At 42.4% G+C, this 27,735-nt stretch overlaps 2 protein-coding genes across 5 annotated transcripts in view; one reads left to right on the forward strand and one right to left on the reverse strand.

Annotated features, from left to right (window-relative positions):
* LOC109723932 overlaps nt 1–26,239 on the forward strand; it is a 28,822-nt gene extending 2,583 nt beyond the window's left edge. Inside the window, exon 4 of one of the 2 annotated variants that reach the window (XM_020252448.1) lies at nt 25,838–26,239. In XM_020252448.1, coding sequence (XP_020108037.1) covers nt 25,838–25,878 — 41 coding nt within the window. In that variant the 3' untranslated portion in view covers nt 25,879–26,239. Of the gene's footprint in view, nt 1–4,820; nt 5,045–25,837 lie in introns of those variants that run through there. The other variant, XM_020252447.1, reaches the window with a different exon arrangement.
* The window catches only part of LOC109723931 (mannosylglycoprotein endo-beta-mannosidase), a 53,628-nt gene that overhangs the window by 21,540 nt on the left and 4,353 nt on the right, over nt 1–27,735 (reverse strand). For 2 of the 3 annotated variants that reach the window (XM_020252444.1, XM_020252445.1), the window contains exons 2-4: nt 26,763–26,901; nt 12,537–12,764; nt 7,714–7,772 (exon numbers count right to left, since the gene is read on the reverse strand). In XM_020252444.1, coding sequence (XP_020108033.1) covers nt 7,714–7,772; nt 12,537–12,764; nt 26,763–26,901 — 426 coding nt within the window. Of the gene's footprint in view, nt 1–7,713; nt 7,773–12,536; nt 12,765–26,762; nt 26,902–27,735 lie in introns of those variants that run through there. The other variant, XM_020252446.1, reaches the window with a different exon arrangement.

The following is a 27,735-nucleotide window of genomic DNA, read 5'->3' on the forward strand; positions in this document are numbered from 1 at the left end:
TCTCCCAGGGAGAGACCGGTTCCCGAACGCGTGGAAAATGGGAAGGTCCTCTGGGACCGGTCCCATGTCGGGGAGACCGGTCCCTCCGCGCGAGTTCAGCCCAGTGAGGGCCAGTTGAGAGATGGAAAGTTGAGGGGCTTCTTAGCATTTTGTTACAATATGAGAGGGGATTAAGAGAGGGTTTCTCTCTCTCTTTCTCTCACTCCCTCACTCTCCCACCGCCTCCTCTCTCTCTCTGTGCGTGAAGAAGAGGGAAAAGAAAAAAGGAGAAGAAGAAAGAGAAGGAAAAGAGAAGAAAGAAAGAAGAAGAAGGAGAAGAAGACTAAGAAAGAGATCTTCATCCTCTTCTTCGTCTTCCTCGTGCTTGGAGCAACCTAGAGAGGTAAGCGCTTTGCCTCCTCTCATGGAAAATCTTTAAGGAGGGGATTTTAAACCCTAGAAATGGTATTTTTGGTACCCTAGCATGCTATCTAGATGGCTTATACCCAAATCATGAAGGGATTTGAGGGATTTGGTAGTAATAGCATCTAGGGCATCCAAAATGGGGTTTTGTGATTTGGGAGGGTTTGATCTCATTTGACCCTCTGTTAACCTAATTGATAGGTAACGAAACGCGTTGGCGAAGTCGGTTCAGCAATCCGACAAGCCGTTACAAAGATATCGAAGAAACGGACGTTTGGAGCTTCGTTTCCGCCTGAAAGGCCGAGGCGACGTCCATAAATCGCGATGTCGATTTCCGAGCGCCATAACAGCAAGGCGAAGACCTTTAACTCTTGAAACGGCGAAGCGACGCGCTATTGGAGTGCAACTACAAGATCGGGCCCAAACGGGTGCCGAGTGCCGTGGGAGGCCGATTGCAAGTGTCGACGAGCAATCGGAAGGCTAGCTAAGGTGGGTTGTGCTTACCGAAGCGACTAGGTCGCCCTTTATGTCTAAGATAATTAAGAATCCATGTTGATGCATATAAATATAAATAAAGCATGTGGATGATGCACGTAGCTAAAGCTAAGTAATGCATGTTAATAATATGATGCAGATGCTAAGTAGACGCATATAAGTTGATATAGAAATCATAGAATGCATGATTAGCATTGTGAGAATATGCTAGGTAGATATGCATGTGAACTAGATGATAACTCTAGAAAGAGTAGAGTTGATTGACATGAGAACTTATGGTACTCGATTGGACAACTAGGATGTCAGGTAGATCGAGTGGCACCTAACCTAGTGTTGAAGAACATAGGTTAAATAAGTAAACCTAGAGTCGAACAAGTCTAGGTGTGTGGCATCGAACCTAATGTTAGTAAACATAGGTCGAACAAGTGAACCTAGAGGTTGACATCTAGGCAGAGATGAGATAGAACCTAGCGGTTTTACCTAGGTCATGTTTGTGATAAACCTAGAGTGAAGTTAAACCTAGGTTGTTGAGTATAGTGGTATTAGCCACTAGATGTTCTAGGTCGACAGCATAGGGTTGGTTATGGACCCTTGACCTGTGGAAAGTGGATTCCGGAATCCCAAAACCTGTGATGACCCTGGTATCAAGGCTAGGGCGTGTGCAACGATTTCGCCGCCGAGGTTGATACCGAGGGAGGATTGGGGCCAATCACATGGAGATCACCGCTCGGGGCTTGGACCATTAACGTGGCATGTGCGACGATTTCGCCGCTGGATGGTTAAGCCGATTGTGGATCAGACCGCCAGGATTGACTGAAACCATTGCTGGGTAAGTACGATATGGGTGCCGCCAGGTGGCTGAGTCGTTACTGAAACCATTGTTGGGTGAGATGCGATTAGTTCGCCGCCAGATGGATAGGTCATGACTTGAGTCCTCGCTAGGTAAGTGCAACGTGTTCGTCGCCAGAATGGCTGTCACGCCCCGAGACCGCTACCAATTTGGTCCGGCCCGGGCGCGTCGAACAGACGCCGAACGGACAGGACCTCCCCTGTCCGCCCAAGGCAACCAACAGATCATGTATGAGAATTTACCCAGGAATTCAATTCAATAATACACGATCAAGAAGCACCACCAGTGCGACAAACAAGAGCAAGATACAAGTATAGAAACATATACATGTACATAAAGAGAGAAGAGCTATCTATTACATTCATTTGACTTAACTCATTCAATTACATCTTTTACATTCTTCCAAAATATAAATACAATCACTCCACCTCACCCTATACAACATCTACTCTCAAATACAGAAAGGGTGATGGCTAATGCAAAAAGGGAGGTAGCTAATGCGACTAAAACGCCGGGCCCATACCGCGATCCTCGCGCTCACCGGGGACACCCGAACTGGAACCTGTAGTAAAATGGGGGTGAGAACTAACTTCCTTAGTTCCCAGTGGGTTCGGCCGCCGACTCCGCCGATCTCCCCACTAGGTCCAAGCGGGCACGAAATAGATATCGATAGATAGATAGATAAGGAACCGCGTAGATGACAGAAGTAAAGCTACTCTACTATGCCATATAATATATGATGCATGTACAATGAAATAGGTAATCAGCTAACCGTTATCATGTCAAAGATGAAGCTATTCACTCGATTGTTACCTCATTCCACTTGTTTTCATCAATCTCGTGGCGTTACCCGAGGCTCGCTACAGCTCACTAGCCATCTCGACACGTAGGAGATTCACTCACACTGCGGACCCGAGACGCTGGCGGCCATATAGCAATCCCTGGCGTGACCAACATCCGGAGCGCACTACTTGTGTGGGCTTCCATCACAAGATTTAACAGACCGTGAGCATGATCCCATTCTCTTAAGCTGAGGATACCTATCCTCTAGGGTCACAAACATCATTAGTCCATAGGTTCATATACACTATGATCTCACATGTGTGTCATTTGTTTTTTGCTTACTATCAAACTAAATGCCACTCGTCCATTGTTTACTATCGACTAAGAATGCCACTCGTTCTTTGTTCATCATTTTCTCTACATTATAGGGTCACAAGACTCGACCCAATCCTCACCAATCCTCTATATCCAATATCCAATATCATGCACAATATCATCAAGGAGCATAAGGAAAGGCAATGCATAATAATCCTATAATATAATCATACAAAGATGCAAGGATCAAAATATCTAAGACATAGGAGGGAGCCCGATTGCTTCGCGGATGGACACCACCCACCTCTGGCATGCGCGATGATAGAAATCGACGTTGCGGTCTTTGCACGTCGCTTCAACTCCTCGGGCGAAGCGAGCCTCGAGTACCCAATTCGGCGATAACTCCGCATCGTTCTGTCGATCGGCAAACCGTCTTCGCCGACGCCGTTTCCAAGACCTGGGCAATCTAGGTTTATGACCTATTAAAATAGATCAAAACCCTAGATTTCCCAAAATCCCAATCCGTGCCATAGAATGGCAACGGGGAAGAAATTCGTGGTTGCGAGCTTCAATTGCGAGCTCGAACCTTCCCCTAGTCTCATTGTAGGTCCGTATTCGAACCATCTATAGCAACAAATCCAAAACCCTAAAACATCCATTAAAGGGTTTAGACTTACCTCTCTTCAAGACTCCTTCAAGCTTGAGGGAGAGGAGAAAAAGAAGATGTCTTCTTCTCTTCTTCTTCTTCTTAGTCTTTTCTCCTTCCTCTTTCTTCTTCTTCCTCCTTCTTCTCCTTCCTCTCTTCTCTTCGTCCTTCTTCCTTTCTTTTCTTTTCTTTCCTAGAGAGAGAAAGGAAAAAGTGAGGAGAGAGAGAGAGAGAGAGCAACTTGAGGGTGAGAGAGGGGTCCCCAAGCCCTATTTAAAGGCCATTTTGAGCTAAGCCCCCTCCACTTTTCATTTACTGATTCAGGTCCGCTTCGGTATTTTCGCAGCGAGGGACCGGTCCCAGTTCGGGAAGACCGTCCCGAAGGCTGCATTTCGGAGACAGGGAATTCCGCGTCGGGAACCGGTCCTTGCCTGAGAGACCGTTCCCGGGAGACCGGTCCTTGTCCGAGAGACGGTTCCCGAGAGCTGCATTCTCGGGACTTAGCCAAATTTGGCTAAGTCTCGCCAGGCCAACGTCGGGCACCTGTCCTGCCCACCAGGACCGGTCTCATCAGAGACCTCCGCCAACCAACGCCTGATGGAACCGGTCCCTTCCTGCAGTCAGGGACCGTCCCGAGAGCATTTCTGCTCCAGTGCAAATTTTGCACTGGTGCTCCCACGGACACCTTCCTTAATGCACTTTATGCATTATAAACCCTTCGGACTTTCGAAGCCTACGCACTCGACGAATAGTCGATTCTGGTCGAAGTCTAATCCTCGAGTTTCGAGAATTCACTTCCTTACAATGGCTATGTCTAAGACTTGAGCCGGGTTCATCGCGTGTCGACAACTTTTGCCGCTAAGAAGCTAAGATCAGCAGAGCGGTAGGCTGTTGAGCACAGTGCGCGGACTATCCGGCGGATGATTGACTCGAAGCCGAGTCGGGTGGTTAGCTTCGATAAGGTAGTGGAACCCTTATGAGCTAGAGATAGAGGCTTGGGCTAAGGTAATAGAGACCTTAGTAGCCAGTGGACTTGAGTTAGATCCTACGGTAATAGAAACCTTAGATTGAATGATAAGAGCTAAAAGTAGCCAAGTGTAGAATCAATTGATCTACTAGTTGTTGCATAGAGTTGCATGATTTTCATATCGCATATCGTGAGGCATGGCATATATTTCAATTGAATATATATATATCTGTTGTATATTGTTGAACTAACATGTTGCAGTGCCTCCTCGGACCTATTGGTCGAGCTTTTCCCTTGGGTGGCCGTACCCACTGGAAACCATGGAGTTGGTTCTTACCCCACGTTGTTTTGGGGTGTTACAGGTTCGCACGTGAGCGGCGCGAGGAAAGGGTGTAGCTCCGTAGATAGCGCCCTACCCCAGAGACCAGAGCTAGCAGTACCCCGAGTCAGCAGGGCCTAGGGCTTAGAATGGAATGACAACAACCAACTTGTATTAAATGTAATAATGTGATTGTATTTCGAAGTTAAGCAAATGTAAAAAAAAAATATTGTATGAAATGAATGCTTGTAATAGTAGTTAGTTTTATGTTATTGATACTTCCTTATGCAATCTTGATTGATATCAGTTCCTGGTTGGAACACTCGTTCATTGTTTTGATTGCGACGCCTAGGACGTACAGGGAAAACTCTGTCCGTTCGGCGGTCTGTTGACGGCGCCGTGACCCAGCCAAATGGGCGGGCGGTCGCGGGGCGTGACAATATAGTGGATCAACAAAGCATTTAAAAAAGATTGTTGTGCGTATCTTATCACAAACGACAACGTCTAGTGGATGTGAACGCAACTAGAGTACGTTCGCACTTATACATACCAAAGTGCGTAACCGATTAGCGTACGCTCGATTAGAGAAGCTAGTTTATGTCCACTATAATATGAGGCTCCGTTTAAGATGCATGCAAGAGGAGTATGATAAGGAAAAGGAATTAAAAACTTATGATCCCTTGGATGCAAGTTTTATCAATGATGAATCAGACCCCGTACTTGATTGGCTACAAGATAGAGACAATCAAGAGGACCCATTACTCGATGAGCCTGGAGATCCACCACGACCATTCAAAATAATTGCTGATAAAGCAGGAATTAGTGATGCTGAAGATGCGCTGACGAGAACATAGGAAGTCTCAAGGTAATGTGCAAGAACAAGCGGCTTTGGACGAAGAATCCCAAAATCCTGCACATGACTCTGATGCAGAATTCAAACGTCTTATGCAAGGACCTGGATATGGTCGTTCACGTCATACACAGAGTCAATCTGGAAAGGAGAAAACGTCTTATACCGCAAAGAGCCCTTCAACGACAGTCCTAAGTGGTAAGAGTAAAAAAAGTATGACATCGATGGATCCATTAGATGCAACTTATGCACTCTCACAAGATGATGATAGTAATACATCGACACCAACAAATTCTGGATTACCACAGTCTATAGATGAATGTAGTGATGATGATGATACCACTAATAGCAGTGATGATGGTGGCAACTTCATTCCACCAACACAACAGGAGAGTGGAGGTGGTCGTGGCCTTATATTTACTGAAGAGCAAAACTTCACACATCCCACTCAAGATGCTGATCGTGGGTCTCGACCACGTCAAACATCCGGAGTGGTATATGACCGTCGAAAAGATAGGAGGCCCTCACAACAAGATTATGGGGAGATGAGAGAAGGTTTGGAGGCAATATCAACTAGACCTCCACGAAGGGATGATATTTTGCACACACAGTTTGATAGTACTTCAATATCATCGCATCCCTCATATCGACATGGCCTATATGGAGAGATATTTGATTATGATTCATCAATTTATGGCACTCAGAGTGAATCCCAATTCATCCCTGGACATAGTGAAAGCTCATACGGCAAATCTACATCGACTCATGCATATCCACATTATGGTTCTTCTATTCCATACAATCCATATCCTTATGATGCTTCAGTCTATATGCCACAAGATGACTGTTGTCCATTATATCCATGATCCAGTTGCATATGCAAGTTATCTCCGACAATACAATGACATATATCGGGAATATATGACTTTCTCACAATACCAACAATACTTATATCAACATTGTCATATAAATCTTGTATCTGCAACTGACAGTATGCCATATGATCAAGCGCGACAATCTATGTGGAATTAAGCAGTCATCTCTACATAACGATGTAAATTTAAATAATTATTATACTTGGGCTAGGGCTACTATACTCATATGAGTATAGAGCCCTTTGTACTCATAATAAGTTTTCAACCGTTCAGATGAAAAAATGTGCAGTTAAGATGAGAGTGGTTACGGTTAGGTTGATAGTGGGACCCCTAGGGTTGAGTGGGTGGTTGGTTGAATAGTATAATCTAACAGGTGAATTTGATTAAAGGGTAGATCTAATGGCCAAAAACTTATGAGTACAAGAGGCTCTATACTCATAAGAGTATAGTAGTCGGACTCATTATACTTGTGAATTTTATTATTGTATTTTAGTTTTTATTTTACATTAGGTATAAGTTGTATTTTACTTACAAAAAACTTACATGCATGTTAATTGATGAGTATACTACGGTATATATAGCAAATATTCATAATTATTTATTTAAATCTTTCAAAATAACATTATAAGAGTTTATTGGAATCAAAAAAACTGAAAAAAATCCGTGCCAGAGCGTGCCAGTAGGAGGTCGTGCGTATCTGTCGGCACGCAAGCGTGCCACGTGTCGGCACGCAAGCGTGCCCGTGCCGTACCGTGCCAGGGCCGTAACAGCACGCCCCCGTGCCATAGCACTTTAAACCTTGTTTTTATCACATCTTTTGAACTTTATTGAGGAAATTACTTACTAATTTAAAAAATAGAGGGTTTTGAATTGTGCCATCGGCACGGGGTCTATATCGTGCCGGTATCTTGTTGGCACGGTACGGCACAGTGGATACGGCCCGTGCCGACGGGCACTTAAAACCTTAGTTAAAACCTTGCATATAGTATTTTAATCCCTTTGCCTCACACGCACATAATTTTTAATACACCTTTCATCTTTACTACTATGTGGCTTTCTTAATCAAAAGCCTAAAAGAGTTGAAACTATACAAACAACACACGGGGAATAAAACTTTACTGTTATTATTATATTTGAATTGGACAATTAAAATTTAGAAAGAATTGATGATATTCATGTAAGTTTCACTTGAGCAATAATGAAATAGCTACCTTATCGGAGTCATCCAATCCCATCCTTCAACATATTGAGCAGCAACATCTTTTCCAATCTAAACCAACCAAATTAAATATTGTCAGGATACATATATTAATAAAGAATGCAAATATTGTTGCAAATATTGACATCGCTGATCCAAAGAACCAAATATGACAATTGTTTTAGTGGAAAATTGAAGTAAATGTGATTGGTATGGAAAGTTGAGAGAAATATTTGCTAAATAACATCATGAATAAATGTTACTATAAATTAGGCATTTTGGGTGAATTGATACATAAATGAGAAATAGTAAAATCGATCTCTAATAGTTAAATGATGTTGAAAATTCATGAAATTTGGATAGTTAATATACTTTAGATGATGTCTTTAATGTTGATCATCAACTTAGATTCCCTATCATTGAAAATAAAATGAAAGAACAATCCTTAGCATAATTAATGCTAAAGCATCCAAATCTTCGATCTACAGGATATTTGAAGTTACTGCAGACCACAATTCACAGTTTTACTGTACCCTTAAGCATCAAGTGGAGACAAATAAGAACATTGCAAATTACATAAGCAATCTAACAATAAGATATGAGTCCTCTATAAATGATTAAATACACTATCCTTGATCTAGACATATAAACAATTTTTTAAATGAATTTTCAACTTATTTGAATCTAAATTAACCGTCAAACTTTTAAAAATAATAGTCCATATTGGATATTGTTGAATACAAATATTAAAAACACCATTTTCTAACAACTTAAGCTTTTGGCGAACAATGGTTCTTTCATAAAATTTAATATGATATCAGAGCAGGAGATCCCGAGTTCGAGTCTTGCCAAGCTCCTAGCATTATTTAATTTTCTCCTATGTAATTCAAGCCCACGTCTAAGGCCCTTCAAAATGTGTCAACTCTCAAGCCCTATATGTGAAGGGGAGTGTTGAATATAAATATTAAAAACACCGTTCTCTGATAGCTTAAGCTTTTGAAGAACAATGGTTGTTTCACATAATTTAACATATATATATATATATATATATATATATATAACGCAAAAGGTGTAAAGGTATCTCCACATATCAACTAAAGATTTAAAAGGACTCAATTGTTTCACACAAGGCATTAAATACGATACACTGACCAACTGAAATTGCCAATTCGCAAAGCGCTTTATACAAAGAAAGGTCAAAATATCCTAAACTTGGTTTTCAGTGGCTTCACATGTCTAGATCATTTCCAACTTGATGAGTTGTCAATTCAAAAGCTCCAACATCGATTTGAGAATGAACAATTTGAACATAACCATCTTGAATGTATCACATCATTATGTTATTTATATGAAGTAAGCGCATAATTGTTATATCTTATTGTATAAAAATTATTTAAGCATTTATAGAGAAAATTATTCATTTTCCCATATAACATGTAACATGAACATATCTATATGAAATGAAATATTGATGTTTTAGATCTGATACGTAGTTTTTATTTATTATTTTCTAATATGGTATATAACATAATATTTGAAATATCCCAAACCATGATCATCTTTCTAATTACTTTATTGTATTAATTTTTAGTTAATGTTTGATGAGGCACATATTTGAATTTTCACTAAGTTTGTAGATTTGGTGCGGTATTAAATTTTCGTTAATATCAAATAATCAGGATTCCATATATGTCGGGATGTAAAATGGGGCGCCCAGCCCGGCACGGGGACTGTAGCAGCATCGGGCCAACCTGATGTGACGCCTCACTTTCCATGTCTAGAGTAATAAACTATATTGAGTTTATGTATATAATAGAGTAGCATAATTGGTAAAATGGCATGCATGAAATGTATTTTTCTTGAGATAAATTGCTACCAAGGTACAAGAACTAGACATTAGATGAATCATGTATACCGTGTTGTGGACAACTAGGATAATGACATTCTCTAAGGACAATAGAGAAGTGGACATGCATGTGTTAATAAACCTAGTGCCATTTAGCATAGATTGGAAAACATAGTAGTCAGAACACTACTTGAACATGCATGTGTTAATAAACATGCATGTGTTAATAAACCTAGTCCCTTCTAGCATAGATTGGAAAACATAGTAGCCAGAACACTAATTGAACATCAATGTCAAGGTACCTAGGAGGGTTGATAATCAAGGTTGAGAACCGGGCGGAGACTTCTTGACTGTAGATGTGTGCACCCTGTACAAGATCAAAAGCGGCAAATCCACTAGACTTCTCGAGTGTTACAACTGCACTTTATATGAGATCAAATGTGGTGCTTCCGTTAGACTTCTCAGGTGTACCTATGTGCACTCGGTATGAGATCCAAATGGTAATTTTGCTAGACTTCTCAAGTGTATAGTTGTGGACCCCGTATGAGAGCAAGAGCGGCGATTCCGCTACCTATAAACCGGGTTCGAACTGATATGAAAGGATAATTAAATTAGTGAGTAAATGATAATTTGTCACACCCGGCCTGGCTCTGCAGGCAGTGCTAGGCCTACTAACTAGGGCCCATCGGTCTAGCATGGCCCAGGTCCCGAAAGTAGGCCCACAATCCGGCACAGCCCAGCTCAAAGGGCCATGATGTTTAGACAACAGAGCCAGGCCTATATTGGATTTAGGCCTGGCTCCTAGGGTCAGGCTTAGTCCTAAAGTGCTATTTCCAACCCCGAGGGTCTACCCAGATCTACCATGGGTAGACCCTTGGGAAGAGGACCCAACATCTCAATAGCTGTTGGTAACCTTTTTTCTCTCTTTTGAAAGAAAACTGTAAGAGATTGAGAGAGACTCTTTTGGTCAAAATGACAAGAATGCCCTATCTAACATTCAAATCTTTGACTATTAAAGAGGACATTTTGGTCCAAAAAATTAAATTTTAAAATTTAAAATATCTATAAATACTCCTACAAATCTCCATTTTCATTACAAGAAGCAAATCTTTCATTCCTTTTCTTCTCCAAACACTAATTCTCTATAAAATCTCTCCACAATCTTTCCACATAATTTCTCAATCTCAAGACAACTTTTAATCTCTTAACTTTTAGTTTTATAATTTTTTTCAAATGCTTTTTTGATTAATTATTTAGTATTTCTTGTGTTATTTTTTTGTAGGGATAATATCTAATGTACCCTCAAAAACTTCAAAAATATCTAATATACTCCTAGTTGACCAGAATGCCCTTATTGCTTTCCAAAAATCCCTTCAAATATCCCCCAACCCCTGGGGTTTACTAAAGGGAATTGAGGTATAGAAGAGTATTTTGGTAATTTTAGAGTAAATTTGAAATTTCTTTAATAGTAGTCAAAGTTACATAAGCAAAAGCCCCTTTTTTATGACAATTCGAGCAAATTAATTTCATATAAATTTTTTTTGTACTGATTATACTCCTGAGTACTATGTTAGCAACCAATTAGTCATAGTCGATGACTGCACACAAAGTAGTGACTGTTTGCAAGCTCCACAAAATTTGGACGCAAGTTCTAAAAAGGCGTCTAGATGAAAAACAAGTATGAAAATATTACAACATCAAAGAAATTGAAGGGCATGGTTTGCAAGTTGTTTGTACAATATGTGAGACTCACTATTCTTGTGATAGCTCTACTAGAGCAGATCATCCTAACCAACATATTTAGAAACATCTGGTAAAAAAAGGTAAAGAGATAAAAACAATCACAACTTGTTTTTACTTCTAGTGGAGTTGGTACGTTTCAATATTCACATAAATGTAATAAAAGAAAAGTTGCATTATATATTGTAGGAGCTAAGCCACCACGTACATTTGCTTAATGTCCATATTTTCAACATTATGTGAAAACCGTTTTGAATCCCGCATCAAAAAAATTTTTTGAAATACTAGTCGTAAAGATTTAATAAAAACATTTCATGAATAAAAACATTCCATTTAGATGATTTGAATTCAAAAAAATCACTTACTCCCAATATTTGGACATCTGAAAATTCACTTTCTCATTTCTCTCGTCTTGTGTTTTCTCCTTTACCTTCCTTCTCGACATCCCTTTCTCTCTCCACATTTTGTCTCTCTTCACTTTCTCGCACTTTTTTTTTTCTTTTTTACTCTCTTCACTTTCTCTCTCATTCCTTCATATTTTTTGCATTTTCTCTCTTCACTTTTCTCTCCTCCTTCCTCTCACCGTCGCTTTCCCCTTATTTCTTTCTTCTCTCTCTTTACTTTCATTCATGACACAACCAAATATCAAATTTTTTACAGGAGTAACATTTACTCCATGAAATGTTACAGGGGGAATATGTTTAATTCCCAAACTTTTAACCCCATATGAAATTAGCCCTAAAATTAATTTGATTTTGGCTGATCAAAATATAACACCATAATGACTTATCATCTAAGTACTTATATTTATGTCATATTTGGTAATTAAGAAGAAATTGCTTAACCTTTCGCATTAAAATAGAACAAATTTATGTACTTTATCAATATTATCTTTTGCTATAGAATCTGTAAAGGAAAAATTGCCTGTATAGAAGAATGTATGATTTTTTTACTGACAATATTCTGATAGTTTTCATGTAATAAATAGTAAAAAAAATTGGAATAGATTAACCTCATAGCGCATCTGACAAAGTTTCAAACATTTCCTAACCCGCGATTGTAGAAATGAGGGGCAGTATATTCAATATCCACATACAAATTGAAATAGATTAACCTCATATGAAATTGGCCGGGTTATTTTTGTTGCTCTGTGGTACAGTTTTATCACAACGCTTATAATAAAAGCTAAGTGTAATATTAGTTATAAGGCTTATAACGTCATATTAACAGGTAGGTAAGAAAACACTGACCTCATGATCGCCACCTTGGCCTCCCTCAGCAGGAATACTGCCAGGATGATCAGGAGGATGAACAAGGACAGCAAGCAAGTTTTTCCCATCAGGATGAAGAACGTCAGTAATATCGAGTGTATGTCTGCGAAACATCCCTTTAGGAAGTATTTCTTTATGTCCATTAAAGTACACTTCTGAAGAGTAATTAATTGCACGGAAATTGAGGTTGACATGCTGATTCCCTGACTGAACAGTAATCACAATTAAAACAATTATTGGGTTATTTGCAAGTACAGAACATAATCATCAGAACATACATAGAGAGAAACAAAACAGTTAAGGTTTTAGTATTGTCGACATCAAATTGCCAAACATCCTACAAGACAAATAGAGTACTCAAAACAAACTAAGAAAAAGAAAAGGTTACTAGAAAACTTGGACATTAAAAAGTAAAACAGACCAATCACTATTACATTCTCTGCAAACGGAAAAATATCTAACTAAATTAAGAATGCTAGAGCTATCACCTAGTAGGTGATTTCACATAATTGAGTTATTGAATTGAGAATGAATCAGATCCATAATCTCAATGCACCAGGATAGACGGAGTATCGTTGAAGTAATTCGAAGGCACCAGTGAATGTGCATCGTCTGTAACCTACTTCCAATTGCATATGTGACCAATAGTCCCGCATCAAATAATGTCGGAGAATGTGAGGGTTATATATGTGAGGGGCACACTAGAACGAATAACTGAGCTTAAGCATTTGAGCCGGTGGTTTAGGCCCAACAATTATTAGTGCTAACGGGTTGGATCGTTACAGCATAATTATAGGAAAACTTAATTACTGAACAACTATGCACTAAAGGAAGATTCAACAAATTAAAAACAACATTGGACTGATAGTGTAATACCCCATATTTTTATTTTTATTTATTTGATAGAGGAGAATTATTTTGCTCAACTTAAAAAATCTAGGAATATATGTGCAATTATATAACCCTAATTAATAAAAAGGCTCCTAATCTCTCTTTTTCTCCCCAACCGGCCATTCTCTCTCCTTCTCTTGTTCAACCTCATCAGCATGCGTGCCTTTCATGCACACGCGCGATATCTCTCTTTTCCTCGTACAATTATCGATCTCGTCTTTCGACGCCGCCTCAACCGCTGTACTCCTTGATCTTCGTCGGTTTCGTTTTGTTTGTAGCTATTAGATCGTCAGAGACATCTCGTTCGTAGTCGTTTCGTTCATCATCATTGAAAAGGTTCCGTTGATTAAGTTGATGCCTATGTTTGATCGAACGATACTTAGATTATTTAGAGGTAAGTGACCTAATGCCTATTAGTTTGTTTTTGATAAAAAAATTGTAGAAATATATTACGGTAACAAAAATTCCTTTTTGTATATTTTTCCAAAATAAGGGTTAAGCGTGCTTATATAAATTACAAATTGTTGAAAGAGAAAAATTAATAAGTATTGATTTGACTGTTGTGCAGTTTTTAGAATATGTTCTTTAGAAATGTGCTTATTTGATAAAATTTCAGCATTAATAATTTATTTTCTTCTTAATTGTTGACTGAGTAAATAATTTTGAAGTCATGATGCCTCTTGGGATATTCCTATAATGATGTTGGCCATGTCGACAAGAATTTTATGATAGAAGCTAGCTTCGATTTTGTGATGTACTTCCGAGTGCAATTTTGTGACACGCCTTCGGGTGCAATTTTGTAACGCGCCTTCGAGTGCAATTTTGTGATGCGTCTTTGGGTGCAATTTTGTGATGCGCCACTGGGTGGTACTTAGATTCATCTTCAGGTGCTTTCACTTTGTGATCGTGCCTTCGGTGTAAGGTACCGGACTTCAAAAAATTATGAAGTTACGGTGTACACTTGGTTGGGAAGCCATATGAATGGTTCCGGTGAAGTTCGGTGAGGTTTGGGAGCATTCGGGCGTTTCGGTGCGCGTAGGCGCGAAAACGGAACCCGAAAGGGTATGTTGGGCCGTGAACTAAATCCGGCATTAACAGGGATGAAGAGATGATGAAAACACGCTCGAAAACATGTTTGGAGAGTCTCGGTTCGATTTGAAAAGAATCGGAGGTCAAACGAGCGAAAACGAGCGAAAACGAAGAAGAAACAGTGAAAAAGCTGAAAATTTGGCTAAGTCCTAAAATGCTAGAATTCTGGACCTACGGGGACCGATCCCTCAAGTCCAAGGACCGGTCCCCTATACAAAAAAGTGCCCCGCGAGGGGCAATGCACTAAATGCATTGTTGGAGGGGTTTTTGGCAAAATTGCATTAGTTGGAGCTACAAGAGGGGTCTAGGGCTTGTTTTCTCTCATTTTCCTCCACCCTCTCACCCTAAGACACCTCTCTCTCTCTCTAGAAGCTCTCTCTCTCTCATCAAGGAAGGAAAGGAGAGGAGGGATTGGCGGAGAAGAAGCAAAGAAAGAAGAACTTCATCTTCTTCCCTTGGCCATTGGAGCTTGTTTGAGGTAAGCTTTATACCCTCTAATGGTAGATCCTTAGAGATGGGTTTTTAAGCTCTAGAATTGGATTTGGGTGAACCCTAGCATGCTAGGGAGTTGATTGATGCCTGAATCTAGAGGCTACATGATGGATTTTTGCATAGTGAATACCTAGGGCTCAAAATGGGGGTTTTGAGAAATCTAGGGTTTTGATCTAAATTGAATGATTGTAAACCTAATTGCTAGGTATTCTGACGCGTTGGCGAAGACGGTCCGTCGATTCGTCGAGCGGTTGCGAAGATATTGAAGGAAAAGCTTCTTTTGGTTCAGATTGCCGCAGTTCGCGGCGCAGGCTTCCTAAAATCACAAAAACGGAACCCTAGCCTCGTGGTAGCGATAAAAGGTGGGGGGTGTCATCCCGAAGCAACTGGGCTTCTCCTTATGTCTAAGTATCTCTATGTTGATCAATTATGCATATTGAGCATGATGCATTATAGGGTGCTCGGTTAGTGTTATTACATATTCTTGCATGCTAGTATAATATAGTGTTGTTGGCTTCGATACTTGTACCTAGTATGCATCTGATTGGGACATAGTGTAGTGAAACCCTATAATGACAAGATTAATGTGGATACTCTAGTTGAAAGAACACCTAGTCGTTGTGTACAATTAGAGTATTGAGAACGAGTGACATCTAGTTAATGTTAAACTTGACGAGTGGCATGATAAGTAAAGTATAGAGAAAATACTTGTCGTAGGTGGAACCTAGGGATGAGCTAGTTCCCAAGTGATGTTGTCTAGAGTGGTAGGGTATCCTCGGTGACGGGGATTTGATCATACTCATATATCTATTCGAAGCTTGGTGTGGTCGCTCCACACAAGCAGTGCACTTCGAAGTTGTCACATAATAGGGATAGCCTTTCTGGGTCCCAAGGGATAGCCTTTATGGGTCCCGCAGACAGTCTTGGGAGAGTGAGCTGATCCTTCCCAGGTGAGTAGGGTGAGTGAGCTGATCCTTACCTGTGAGATAGAGATTGGGTTGTGGTACCTGTGTTGAGTTGGGCGAGTGAGCGGATCCTCCCCGTAGAGAGTGTGTGAGTGTTGTGAGTCGGCTGAGTGAGCGGATCCTCCCCTTTGTGACTAGATTGTGAGTCGGGCGAGTGAGCGGATCCTCCCCGTAGAGAGTGTGAGTGTTGTGAGTCGGGCGAGTGAGCGGATCCCCCCCTGTGTGACTGAGTAGACGTGTGTGACTTCTTGACATAGTATCATGTGGTAGATTGCATATTATACATTTGACTATTGATAGCACAGTAGATCTTAGTTGCAGTTCAATATCTATCTATCTATCTATCTATCTATCTGTGCCAGCTTAGACCTAGTGGGAAGATCGGCAGAGTCGGCGGCCAAACCCACTGGGAACTATATTTATATAGTTCTCACCCCGTGTGGTTTTGGGGTATAGGTACACACGAGAGCGGACCGGCAGTTGATCGCGGTAAGGGCTTAGCGCCCTAGAGGTTGTAGTAGTAGCTTTCTTACCCTTTGCATTAGAGCTACCTTGTACATACTTGAGAGTAGATGATGTATAGGTGTGAGATATTTTGGGAAATTATAAACTTTAAGTTTATGTTGTATTTTGGAAGAATATAAAGTAATCAAATGTATTAAAGTTGAATGGATGTAATAGATTAGTATCTCTCTTTTATTCACTTGTTTATTACTTGTGATGCTTGCTCTTTAGTTAATTAGCACTGATTGTGCTCTCGCTGTTGTTGTCTGATTGTGTATGTAATCAAGTTGTTTTCCTCGGCACTTGTGTACACAATCTCGTTGTTTAGCCGTGGGCGGACAGGAGAGGTGCTGTCTATTCGGCGTCTGTCCGACGCGCCCGAACCGGCCAAAGTGGTAGCGGTTTCGGGGCGTGACAGTTGTGGTATCAGAGCGAGTTAAGAGCAAGCAAAGAGAGAGTCTAGGATGGACCTAAGAGACCCTAGGACGGTTTACCCTAAGGTTATAGGTGCGTGAGTGCGACGTGAACCTATGACGGCGGCGGAAGTTGATTGATTGGGTCGAAGTTGGTGTTGAGACTCTAGTAGTTGCTAGAGACGATTCAAGTAGTACTAGTTCTTGGCTTAAGGTGGTTGTGTTGGCGGCCGACAACACGATGCCGAGAGTCAAGAGCTAGTATGCTTGTGAACTTCCGCCTGATTTGTGTTGTTGAAACGTTTTATCGCGTAATTGCGAGAAGTTGTTGGGTTGAGGTGATTAACCGATTTATTGCGTTTCAGGAGCTAATGTCCCCGAGACGCTACGAACGTAGATCCGTTCCGGCACAGCCTCCTGAGGTGCCAGAGCAAGCTGGATCAAGCGAAGTGCAGGAGTTGCGGGAGCAGGTAGCTGCACTTGTTGGCGCGATGCAACGCCAAGAGAGTAGGATCGAGCGGCTCCAAGAGTTATTGGAGCAACAAGTGGCTGCGGCGGCCGCGACAGCAGGTCAAGGCCATGGCCCACCCGCACCCTCGGCGCGCGCGCCTGAGGCGGCTGACGGTGAGGGCATTGCGGCAGCTCCGGTGGCGGCACGTCCCCCGCCGGCGAGTGTTCCTCCAGCGGCATCGGGTTCTGCGACACTCGGTGCGGCGGCCGAGGAGATAGAGCGAGACCGTGGCTACACGGCTCTCACAAGGTTTATGAAGTTCCACCCTCCGATGTTCCACGGTGAAGTGGTTGATCCCTGGACAGTAGAGACATGGTTGGCCGCAATGGAAACCCTGTTCGAGGACATCTACACCGCGGAGCGTGATAAGGTGCCTTTAGCCGCGCATTGCTTCGATAAGCGGGCCAGAGTGTGGTGGCGGAGAGTGAAGCAGGATCGATCTTCGGACCTTCCCCCGATTGATTGGGAGGAGTTCCGAAGGTTGATGTTTGCGGAGTACTTTTCGGACAGTGAGAAGCGGAAGATGCGAGAGGACTTCCGGAAGCTAAAGCAGGGCAACCGCATAGTTCGGGAGTATGAGCGGGAGTTCACCCATCTCCTGAACTGTGTCCCGGACGTGGCGAGAACTGAGAAAGACCGGGCAGAGTGCTTTGTGCGAGGACTTCGTCCCGGAGTGTTCCGATTGGTGCATGCGTTTAAGTTCCGCACCTTCGCGGAAGTGTTGGACCGTGCCTTATGGGTTGAGCACGGAAACGCTTGCGAACGAGAAGAGCGTGAGGCGTCCGAGAAGGACAAGGGGAAGAAGCGACAGGGCGGTGGTTCTGGAGGTCAATCGAGTTCCAAGAAGCCCCCGAAGTACCCGCGAGAGCAGTCCGAGGACCGTGAAGTGCAGCAGTGCGTCTTTTGTGGTGGAGACCACTGAATGACGCAATGTGAGCATCGCCGAGGGAGGTGTTATGAATGTGGCCAGGCGGGGCACATGGCCCGTGATTGCTCGAGAAAGGCTTTGGTTGCCCCGTCTGTCGCATCGGCTCCGACAGTTCCAGGCCATTATGGCAGAGCCCCACCTATGGTTGCGTCGGCTGGACGTGCCTTGGCGCCACGTCAGCCTGAGGCGACCCGATCTGCTCCAAGTGGTCGGGTGTACGTCGCTCAAGTCAAGGAGCCTGCTGCTGCAGATGATGTCATGGCAGGTATGGTTTAGTTGAAGCAAGTATATACCTTTGCATGATATTAAGTAAGTGCATTGCATGCATTGTAGTTGTGGTCATTTGTTACTACTTATTCATAAGCATAGTAGAGACCAGAGCATGGGTCGGTGTAGTTACCCTAGCATGCACGAGTTGTGATGGTACGTTGCTTACCTCGAATTGTCGAGGGCAGAGATTTTTGGTTAAGGCGATAGTCCGAGGTTAGGTTCGGGAGCGAGAGTGTCACGTATTGGATCTCGAGATCAAGCACGCATTAAGAGTGCGATGGTGACCCAACCCGACGAATTGTAGTGGTTTGAGGTCTTAATTGCTCCTGGTCGGAATGTGTGCGAATTCCAAAGTGAGAATTTCGCCCAGTTATGATTGGGTCAACGCTTGCGAGCGAGAGACGTCGCGAGTGTCGAGATGGTTGGGCTATAGGACTGGGTAAAGTTAGTGACTGTTGGTCCACATGTGGAAATCGATGTGATCGGTTTGGCCAATAACTCTGTCGAGGAGTTTGGCTTGGATTTGCGAACAGAGAGTTCGTGTGAGTTTGTTGTAGAGCGATTGAAGTTGGAAGTGGCAATGGAGAGGTAAGATAAAGTGGTCTCTTGGAGACACTTGAATGCCAGATAGCCAGATAGAGTTGAGAAAGTTGCTCTCTTGAGGATTAACATTGAAGATGGACCAAATTGTGCCACCTCGCAATAGAGCAAGATCCGGATGTGATGGTAGCACTCGCGGTCGATCGACGCACCAATAATATTGCCTCTAGGCAATGCCGGTGATCGACTCGGAACGTGTTCCCCGATTAGGAGAGTAGTGCAAGGAGAAATTTCTTGCATGGTAGTAATGCACTTTTGGTGTTGCACGTAGCAAATGTGAGTGAACTTGGTCTCACGTCCTCCGTAGTGGTCCTTTGGATAGTTCCGACGAGTGGAAGGCCACCCCGGAGTGCGAAAGTACATTGGAATCCTTGATTACTCAATGAGTTGAGTTGAGGTGTGAGTTGGATTTGAGGTTAGTTTCGAGGACGAAACTGCTTTTAAAGAGGGGAGGATGTAAGGTACCGGACTTCAAAAAATTATGAAGTTACGGTGTACACTTGGTTGGGAAGCCATTTGAATGGTTCCGGTGAAGTTCGGTGAGGTTTGGGAGCATTCGGGCATTTCGATGCGCGTAGGCGCAAAAATGAAACCCGAAAGGGTATGTTGGGTCGTGAACTAAATCCGGCATTAGCAGGGATGAAGAGATGATGAAAACACGCTCGAAAATATGTTTGGAGAGTCTCGGTTCGATTTGAAAAGAATCGGAGGTCAAACGAGCGAAAACGAGTGAAAACGGAGAAGAAACGGTGAAAAAGCTGAAAATTTCGCTAAGTCCTAAAATGCTAGAATTCTGGACCTACGGGGACCGATCCCTCAAGTCCAAGGACCGATCCCCTATACAAAAAAGTGCCCCGCGAGGGGCAATGCACTAAATGCATTGTTGGAGGGGTTTTTGGCAAAATTGCATTAGTTGGAGCTACAAGAGAGGTCTAGGGCTTGTTTTCTCTCATTTTCCTCCACCCTCTCACCCTAAGACACCTCTCTCTCTCTCTAGAAGCTCTCTCTCTCTCATCAAGGAAGGAAAGGAGAGGAGGGATTGGCGGAGAAGAAGCAAAGAAAGAAGAACTTCATCTTCTTCCCTTGGCCATTGGAGCTTGTTTGAGGTAAGCTTTATACCCTCTAATGGTAGATCCTTAGAGATGGGTTTTTAAGCTCTAGAATTGGATTTGGGTGAACCCTAGCATGCTAGGGAGTTGATTGATGCTTGAATCTAGAGGCTACATGATGGATTTTTGCATAGTGAATACCTAGGGCTCAAAATGGGGGTTTTGAGAAATCTAGGGTTTTGATCTAAATTGAATGATTGTAAACCTAATTGCTAGGTATTCTGACGCGTTGGCGATGACGGTTCGTCGATTCGTCGAGCGGTTGCGAAGATATTGAAGGAAAAGCTTCTTTTGGTTCAGATTGCCGCAGTTCGCGGCGCAGGCTTCCTAAAATCACAAAAACGGAACCCTAGCCTCGTGGTAGCGATAAAAGGTGGGGGGTGTCATCCCGAAGCAACTGGGCTTCTCCTTATGTCTAAGTATCTCTATGTTGATCAATTATGCATATTGAGCATGATGCATTATAGGGTGCTCGATTAGTGTTATTACATATTCTTGCATGCTAGTGTAATATAGTGTTGTTGGCTTCGATACTTGTACCTAGTATGCATGTGATTGGGACATAGTGTAGTGAAACCCTATAATGACAAGATTAATGTGGATAGACTCTAGTTGAAAGAACACCTAGTCGTTGTGTACAATTAGAGTATTGAGAACGAGTGGCATCTAGTTAATGTTAAACTTGACGAGTGGCATGATAAGTAAAGTATAGAGAAAATACTTGTCGTAGGTGGAACCTAGGGATGAGCTAGTTCCCATGTCACGCCCCGCGACCACCCGCCTATTTGGCCGGGTCGCGGCGCCGTCAACAGACTGCCGAACGGACAGAGTTTCCCCTGTACGTCCTAGGCGTTGCAATCAAAACAATATACAAATGTTCCAACCACGAACTGATATCAATCAAGATTGCAGAAGGAAGTATCAATAACATAAGCTACTTGCTATTACAAGCATTCATTTCATACAATATTTTTCTTTTACATTTGCTTAACTTTCAAGTACAATTACATTTAATACAAGTTGGTTGTTGTCATTCCATTCTAACCCCTAGGCCCTGCTGACTCGGGGTACTGCTAGCTCTGGTCTCCGGGATAGGGCGCTATTTATGAAGCTACGCCCTCGCCTCGTGCTGCCGCGCCGCTCACGTGCGAACCTGTAACACCCCAAAACAATGTGGGGTGAGAACCAACTCCATGGTTTCCAGTGGGTACGGCCACCCAAGGGAAAAGCTCGACCAATAGGTCCGAGGAGGCACTGCAACATGTTAGTTCAACAATATACAACAGATATATATATTCAATTGAAATACATGCCATGCCTCACAATATACGATATGAAAATCATGCAACTCTATGCAACAACTAGTAGATCAACTGATCCTACACTTTACTTGGCTATTCTTAGCTCGTACCCTAAGGCTTCTACTACCTCGGGTTCATACTCAAGTCCACTGGCTTCTAAGGTCTCTATTACCTTAGCTCAAGCCTCTATCTCTAGCTCATAAGGGTTCCACTACCCCATCGAAGCTAACCATCCGACTCGGCTTCGGGTCAATCATCCGCGGATAGTCCGCGCACTGACTGCTCATCATCCTACGGCCCTCTAAACTCAGCCTCTTAGCGGCGAAGTCGTCGCACGCGCTGAACTCGGCTCTAGTCACTTGACATAGCCATTCTAGCGGCGAACACGGCGTTCTTACCCAGCGAGGACTCGAGTCATGAAATAACCATCTGGCGGCGAACGTATCGCACCTGACCGAACAACGGTTCAAGTCACGACTCAGCCACCTGGCGGCGCACGCATCGTTCTTACCCAACAATGGTTTCAGTCAATCCTGGCGGTCTAATCCTCAATCCGCTCAACCATCCGGCAGCGAAATCGTCGCACAAACGCCACGTCAATAGTTAAAGCCCCAGGCGGTGATCTCCATGTAATCGCCCCCCAATCTTTCCTCGGTATCAACCTCGGCAGCGAAGTCGTCGCACACGCCCTAGCCTTGATACCAGGGTCATCACAAATCCTGGGATTCCAGAATCCACTTTCCATAGGTCGAGGGTCCATAGCCAACCCTATACTGTCGACCTAGCTCATCCTAGCGGCTAGTACCACTATACTCAACAACCTAGGTTCCAACACTCTAGGTTCTATGTTCATGTCATATAACCTAGATACAATCTCTAGGTTCTCGTCATCTTTACCTAGATGTCCACTTCTAGGTTTACTAGATCGACCTATGTTTGCTAACACTAGGTTCGATGCCACACCTAGACTTGTTCAACTCTAGGTTCACTCGTTTAACCTATGTTCTTTAACACTACGTTAGGTGCCACTCGATCTAATTGACATCCTAGTTGTCCAATCGAGTCTCACTACCAATCAACTCTACACTTCTAGAGTTATCATCTATTTACATGCATATATATATATATATATATATGTATGTATACATATATATATATATATATGTATGTATACATATATATATATATATATGTATGTATATATATATATATATATATATGTATGTATATATATATATATGTGTGTGTGTGTATTCATGCTACTCATGCACTCATGCGATCCTCTAGCATGTATACATCATGTTCATTATGCCTTCTACTTAGCATTTTAATATATGCATCATCTACGTCATTTTATTAACATGCATCAATATGAAACCATATGTTCTTAGACATAAAGGGCAACCTAGTTGCTTCGGTAAGCACAACCCACCTTAGCTAGCTTTCCGATTGCTCGTCGACACTTGCAATCGGCCTCCCACGGCACTCGGCACCCGTTTGGGCCCGATCTCACAGTTCTCTCCAAGAGCGCGCCGCTTCGCCGTTTCAACTGCTAAAGGTCTTCGCCTCGCCGTTACGATGCTCGGACCCGATTTCATGATTTATGGACGTCGCCTCGGCCTTCCAGGCGGAAACGAAGCTCCAAGCGTCCGTTTCTTCAATATCTTTGTAACGGCTCGTCGAATTGCCGAACCATCTTCGCCAACTTGTTTCGTTACCTACCTATTAGATTTATGAAGGGTCAAATGAGATCAAACTCTCACATATACCAAAACCCCATTTTGTATGCCCTAGATGCTATTGCTACCAAATCCACCAAATCGATCCATGAAATGGGGAAAAACCATCTAAATAGCATACTAGGGTTCCCCTCAAACCAACTTTAGGGATCAAAAACCTATCTCTAAGGATCTACCATGAGAGAGTACCAAGCTTACCTCTCTAGGCTTGCTCCAATAGAGAGAAGAAGATGAAGAGGATGAAGATGAGAGAGAGGATCTTCTTCTTGGTCCTCTTCTCCTTCCTCTTCTCTTTTCTTTTTCTTCTTCTTCTTTCTCCCTTCCCTTCTTTTCCTTTTCCTCCTCACGATCGGAGAGAGAGAGAGAGACAGTGAGGGAGAGTGTGAGGGAGTGAGAGAGAGAGAGAGAACACCTCTCTAATACCCTCTCATATTGTAACAAAATCCCCACAAGCCCCTCAACTTTTCATCTCTTACACAGCCCTCACTGTGCGTTCTGCGCGCGGAGGGACCGGTCTCCCCGACCTGGGACCGGTCCCCGAGAGCTCCCCCCGACATCACGCGTTCGGGAACCGGTCTCTCCCCGAGAGACCGGTCCCCCGGAGACCAGTCCGCCCACCAGAGACCAGTCCCCGAGAGCTCATCTCGCAGGACTTGGCCAATTTTGGCCATTCTCGCTGGTGTCGCCTGCGGGGATCGGTCCCCCTGCTGCCAGGGACCGGTTGCCTCAGCAACCCCGCAACCCTCGGCTGATGGGACCGGTCTCTCCAGCCAGAGACCGGTCCCCAAGAGCAAATCTGCCAAAGATGCAGATTTTGCATCCTCGCTCTCGCGGACTCCATTCCAATGCACTTATTGGGTTTCGTGCATCATTAGCTTTTCCAAAACTTATCAACTCGACCATTAGTCGATTCTGGACGAAGTGCAACTCTCGGATTTCGAGAATTCACATTGTTACATCCCAAGTGATGTTGTCTAGAGTGGTAGGGTATCCTCAGTGACGGGGATTTGATCATACTCATATGTCTATTCGAAGCTTGGTGTGGTCGCTCCACACAAGCAGTGCACTCCGGAGTTGTCACATGATAGGAATAGCCTTTCTGGGTCCCGAGGGATAGCCTTTATGGATCCCACAGACGGTCTTGGGAGAGTGAACTGATCCTTCCCAGGTGAGTAGGGTGAGTGAGCTGATCCTCACCTGTGAGATAGAGATTGGGTTGTGGTACTTGTGTTGAGTCGGGCGAGTGAGCGGATCCTCCCCGTAGAGAGTGTGTGTGTTGTGAGTCGGCTGAGTGAGCGGATCCTCCCCGTTGTGACTAGATTGTGAGTCGGGCGAGTGAGCGGATCCTCCCCGTAGAGAGTGTGTGTGTATTGTGAGTCGGGCGAGTGAGCGGATCCTCCCCGTAGAGAGTGTGTGTGTTGTGAGTCGGGCGAGTGAGCGGATCCTCCCCTGTGTAACTGAGTAGACGTGTGTGACTTCTTGACATAGTATCATGTGGTAGATTGCATATTATGTTGTAGTTCATACATTTGACTATTGATGGCACAGTAGATCTTAGTTGCAGTTCAATATCTATCTATCTATCTATCTATCTATCTATCTATCTGTGCCAGCTTAGACCTAGTGGGAAGATCGGCAGAGTCGGCGGCCGAACACACTGGGAACTATATTTATATAGTTCTCACCCCGTGTGGTTTTGGGGTACAGGTACACACGAGCGGACCGGCAGTTGATCGCGGTAAGGGCTTAGCGCCCCAGAGGTTGTAGTAGTAGCTTTCTTACCCTTTGCACTAGAGCTACCTTGTACATACTTGAGAGTAGATGATGTATAGGTGTGAGATATTTTGGGAAATTGTAAACTTTAAGTTTATGTTGTATTTTGGAAGAATGTAAAGTAATCAAATGTATTAAAGTTGAATGGATGTAATAGATTAGTATCTCTCTTTTATTCACTTATTTATTACTTGTGATGCTTGCTCTTTAGTTAATTAGCACTGGTTGTGCTCTCGCTGTTGTTGTCTGATTGTGTATGTAATCAAGTTGTTTTCCTGGGCACTTGTGTACACAATCTCGTTGTTTAGCCGTGGGCGGACAGGGAAGGTGCTGTCCATTCGGCGTCTGTCCGACGCGCCCGAACCTGCCAAAGTTGTAGCGGTTTCGGGGCGTGACATTCGGTGTCTGTAATGTGCGTTTAGAATCTCAGCCAACGGGTTGCTATTTACTGGAGACTTTCATTTTGAATTCTAATTTTTAAAATAAGAATTCTTTTGTTAAAATTCTATCCCTCTTAATCTTTTGTAAAACATGCGTGTTCAAGAATCAAAATTCTGAAACGTGATTTGTAAAATTTTGTGAAACTCAGTCATTACTATTATATTTTCAGTATGAAAATTTACATCTAATTATTTAGAAAGTTTTCTGTTTTGCATGCTTAATCCAACTAATGTGGTGTATGGTTTCTTACCCAGGTTTCAAAACTCTTTTGCCGGGAGAGGGTGGGACCGAGTGAACGCTAGTCGTAGTTTGTTGTTTGAGTTGCTTTCTTTTGTTATTTTGTCTATGTAGTAGTTGGATGTTAAGTGGGTTTTCGTGGATTATCATCTGATTTATTCATTTTGGTTTTGTTCTTTTTTTCTATACCGCATATTTAGTGAATTTTGTGACTATCGTTTTGCCTGATTCTTTGTTAGGTTCTGTAGCCTTACATATTTGCAATCTAGCAGGCATGTGGCGGCTGTTACCACCTCAAATTTGGGGCGTGTAGATAGTTTGCCTCACATTATTGAAGACAGGTTCATTTCAAAATCTAGATGTCTTGTAAAAGCCGTAATTGATGTTTTAGACTTCTCTACCTTTAATGTTTTCAGAGAAGAATCAGTAATGGAGGGAAAATTCTAAGGCAAATCTTATAAAACATTAGTTTGGCAATATTGATAAGTTACTATCATCTTCAGCTAACTTAAATGTGCTATAGCATCTCTACAAGAACAAGAAAAATTAGACGAGATATAACTAATTCACAAGTCAATTCGTGAAGTAAAATCAGTATGGAAGAAGCAGTCAAGAAATTTATCCTCCATAAATTGTACTGTACAATCAATTCCAGCTTCCCCTTTAGGATCCTTTGATCAATCAATTAGCATGCCAAGCATATCAACCCTTAACAAATAAGCAGATAGAACGATCTAAAAAAAGACATTAAACATATGTTAAATGAGAACATCTCTTTAAACTGCAAACTATTGATATGCATTGAAAGTATAAGAATGGAAACTGTTAATTTAAAGTTTAAGATATAACATATTTATCAAGTGAAAACTGAAAATAACAAGAACGCAATTAGCAAGACCATAATACAACACAATAAGAAGGCTCATGCAGAAGGATGCATACCACTTTACATTCAAATGTTGTGAAGAACCAAAATGTGTAGTAGTCCCTTCCAGAGTCAGCAATATCTATAATTGCTTCATTGTTTAGGCCGTAGAAAGGATCTGGCACCAACTTGTTCTTTAGCAAGGTTCCCAAGATGCTGAAACACCATTAAGACCGAGATTCAGTTTTGACAATCGAGGGAAAATTCAATATTTACACAGAAAAACCCACATATTCAAGAGCATAACCTTAGATAAAAGCAAAAAGGACCACCAAAAATCAGAAGGAAGCAACTATAAAACATAAGATGACTAATACATACTTCAAACCAATATATTTGACATGCACTATTATATTAATGTTCATGGGAACACAGTTTGTTAATGTAAAGGTTTCAAGGTTTGAGATGCTACAGGGAGTGAGTAGAATATCTAAAGACGTGAATAGAACCAGTATGAAAAAAACATGTTGGCAACAGATTAGTGGGATAAGGTTTCCTCTTTAAAAAGTTTCATCCAAATAACAAAATATGGTTCAAAATCTTCAGGGTTAGCAGTTTCAAAGCTTCTAAAATAGGAGACATGTAAAAGTAGCAAACAAGGAACTTGTTACAGTCCTGAAAAGTTAAAAGGGGAAACAAATTCTTTTTATATGATTAGTAACGTAATAGGATTGATATTATAATACATAAGAAATACAACAAGGGAGACGAGTTCTTTTATTAAACAAACGAAAATTAGATAAGCACTAAAAAAGAAACGAGATGATAGGATAAGTAGATGTAGAAGCTCCCACAATAAAATCTAGTAAAATACTAAGGCTTTGTTTGGTTTCGTTGTCTTTCTATTAATTACAAATTTCATGTCATGGGATAAGGTGGCCAATGGACTTCTTTATTCTCGCCATTGTTGGTTAGCCTGCAATGTGCCCCATCGAGATGTAGAGTGGCATCTTCTTCAGAGAAAAGTAAGAGGCAAAAGGGTAAAAGGGA

The sequence above is a fragment of the Ananas comosus genome, linkage group 18 (genome assembly GCF_001540865.1).
Source record: "Ananas comosus cultivar F153 linkage group 18, ASM154086v1, whole genome shotgun sequence".
NCBI lineage: Eukaryota > Viridiplantae > Streptophyta > Magnoliopsida > Poales > Bromeliaceae > Ananas > Ananas comosus.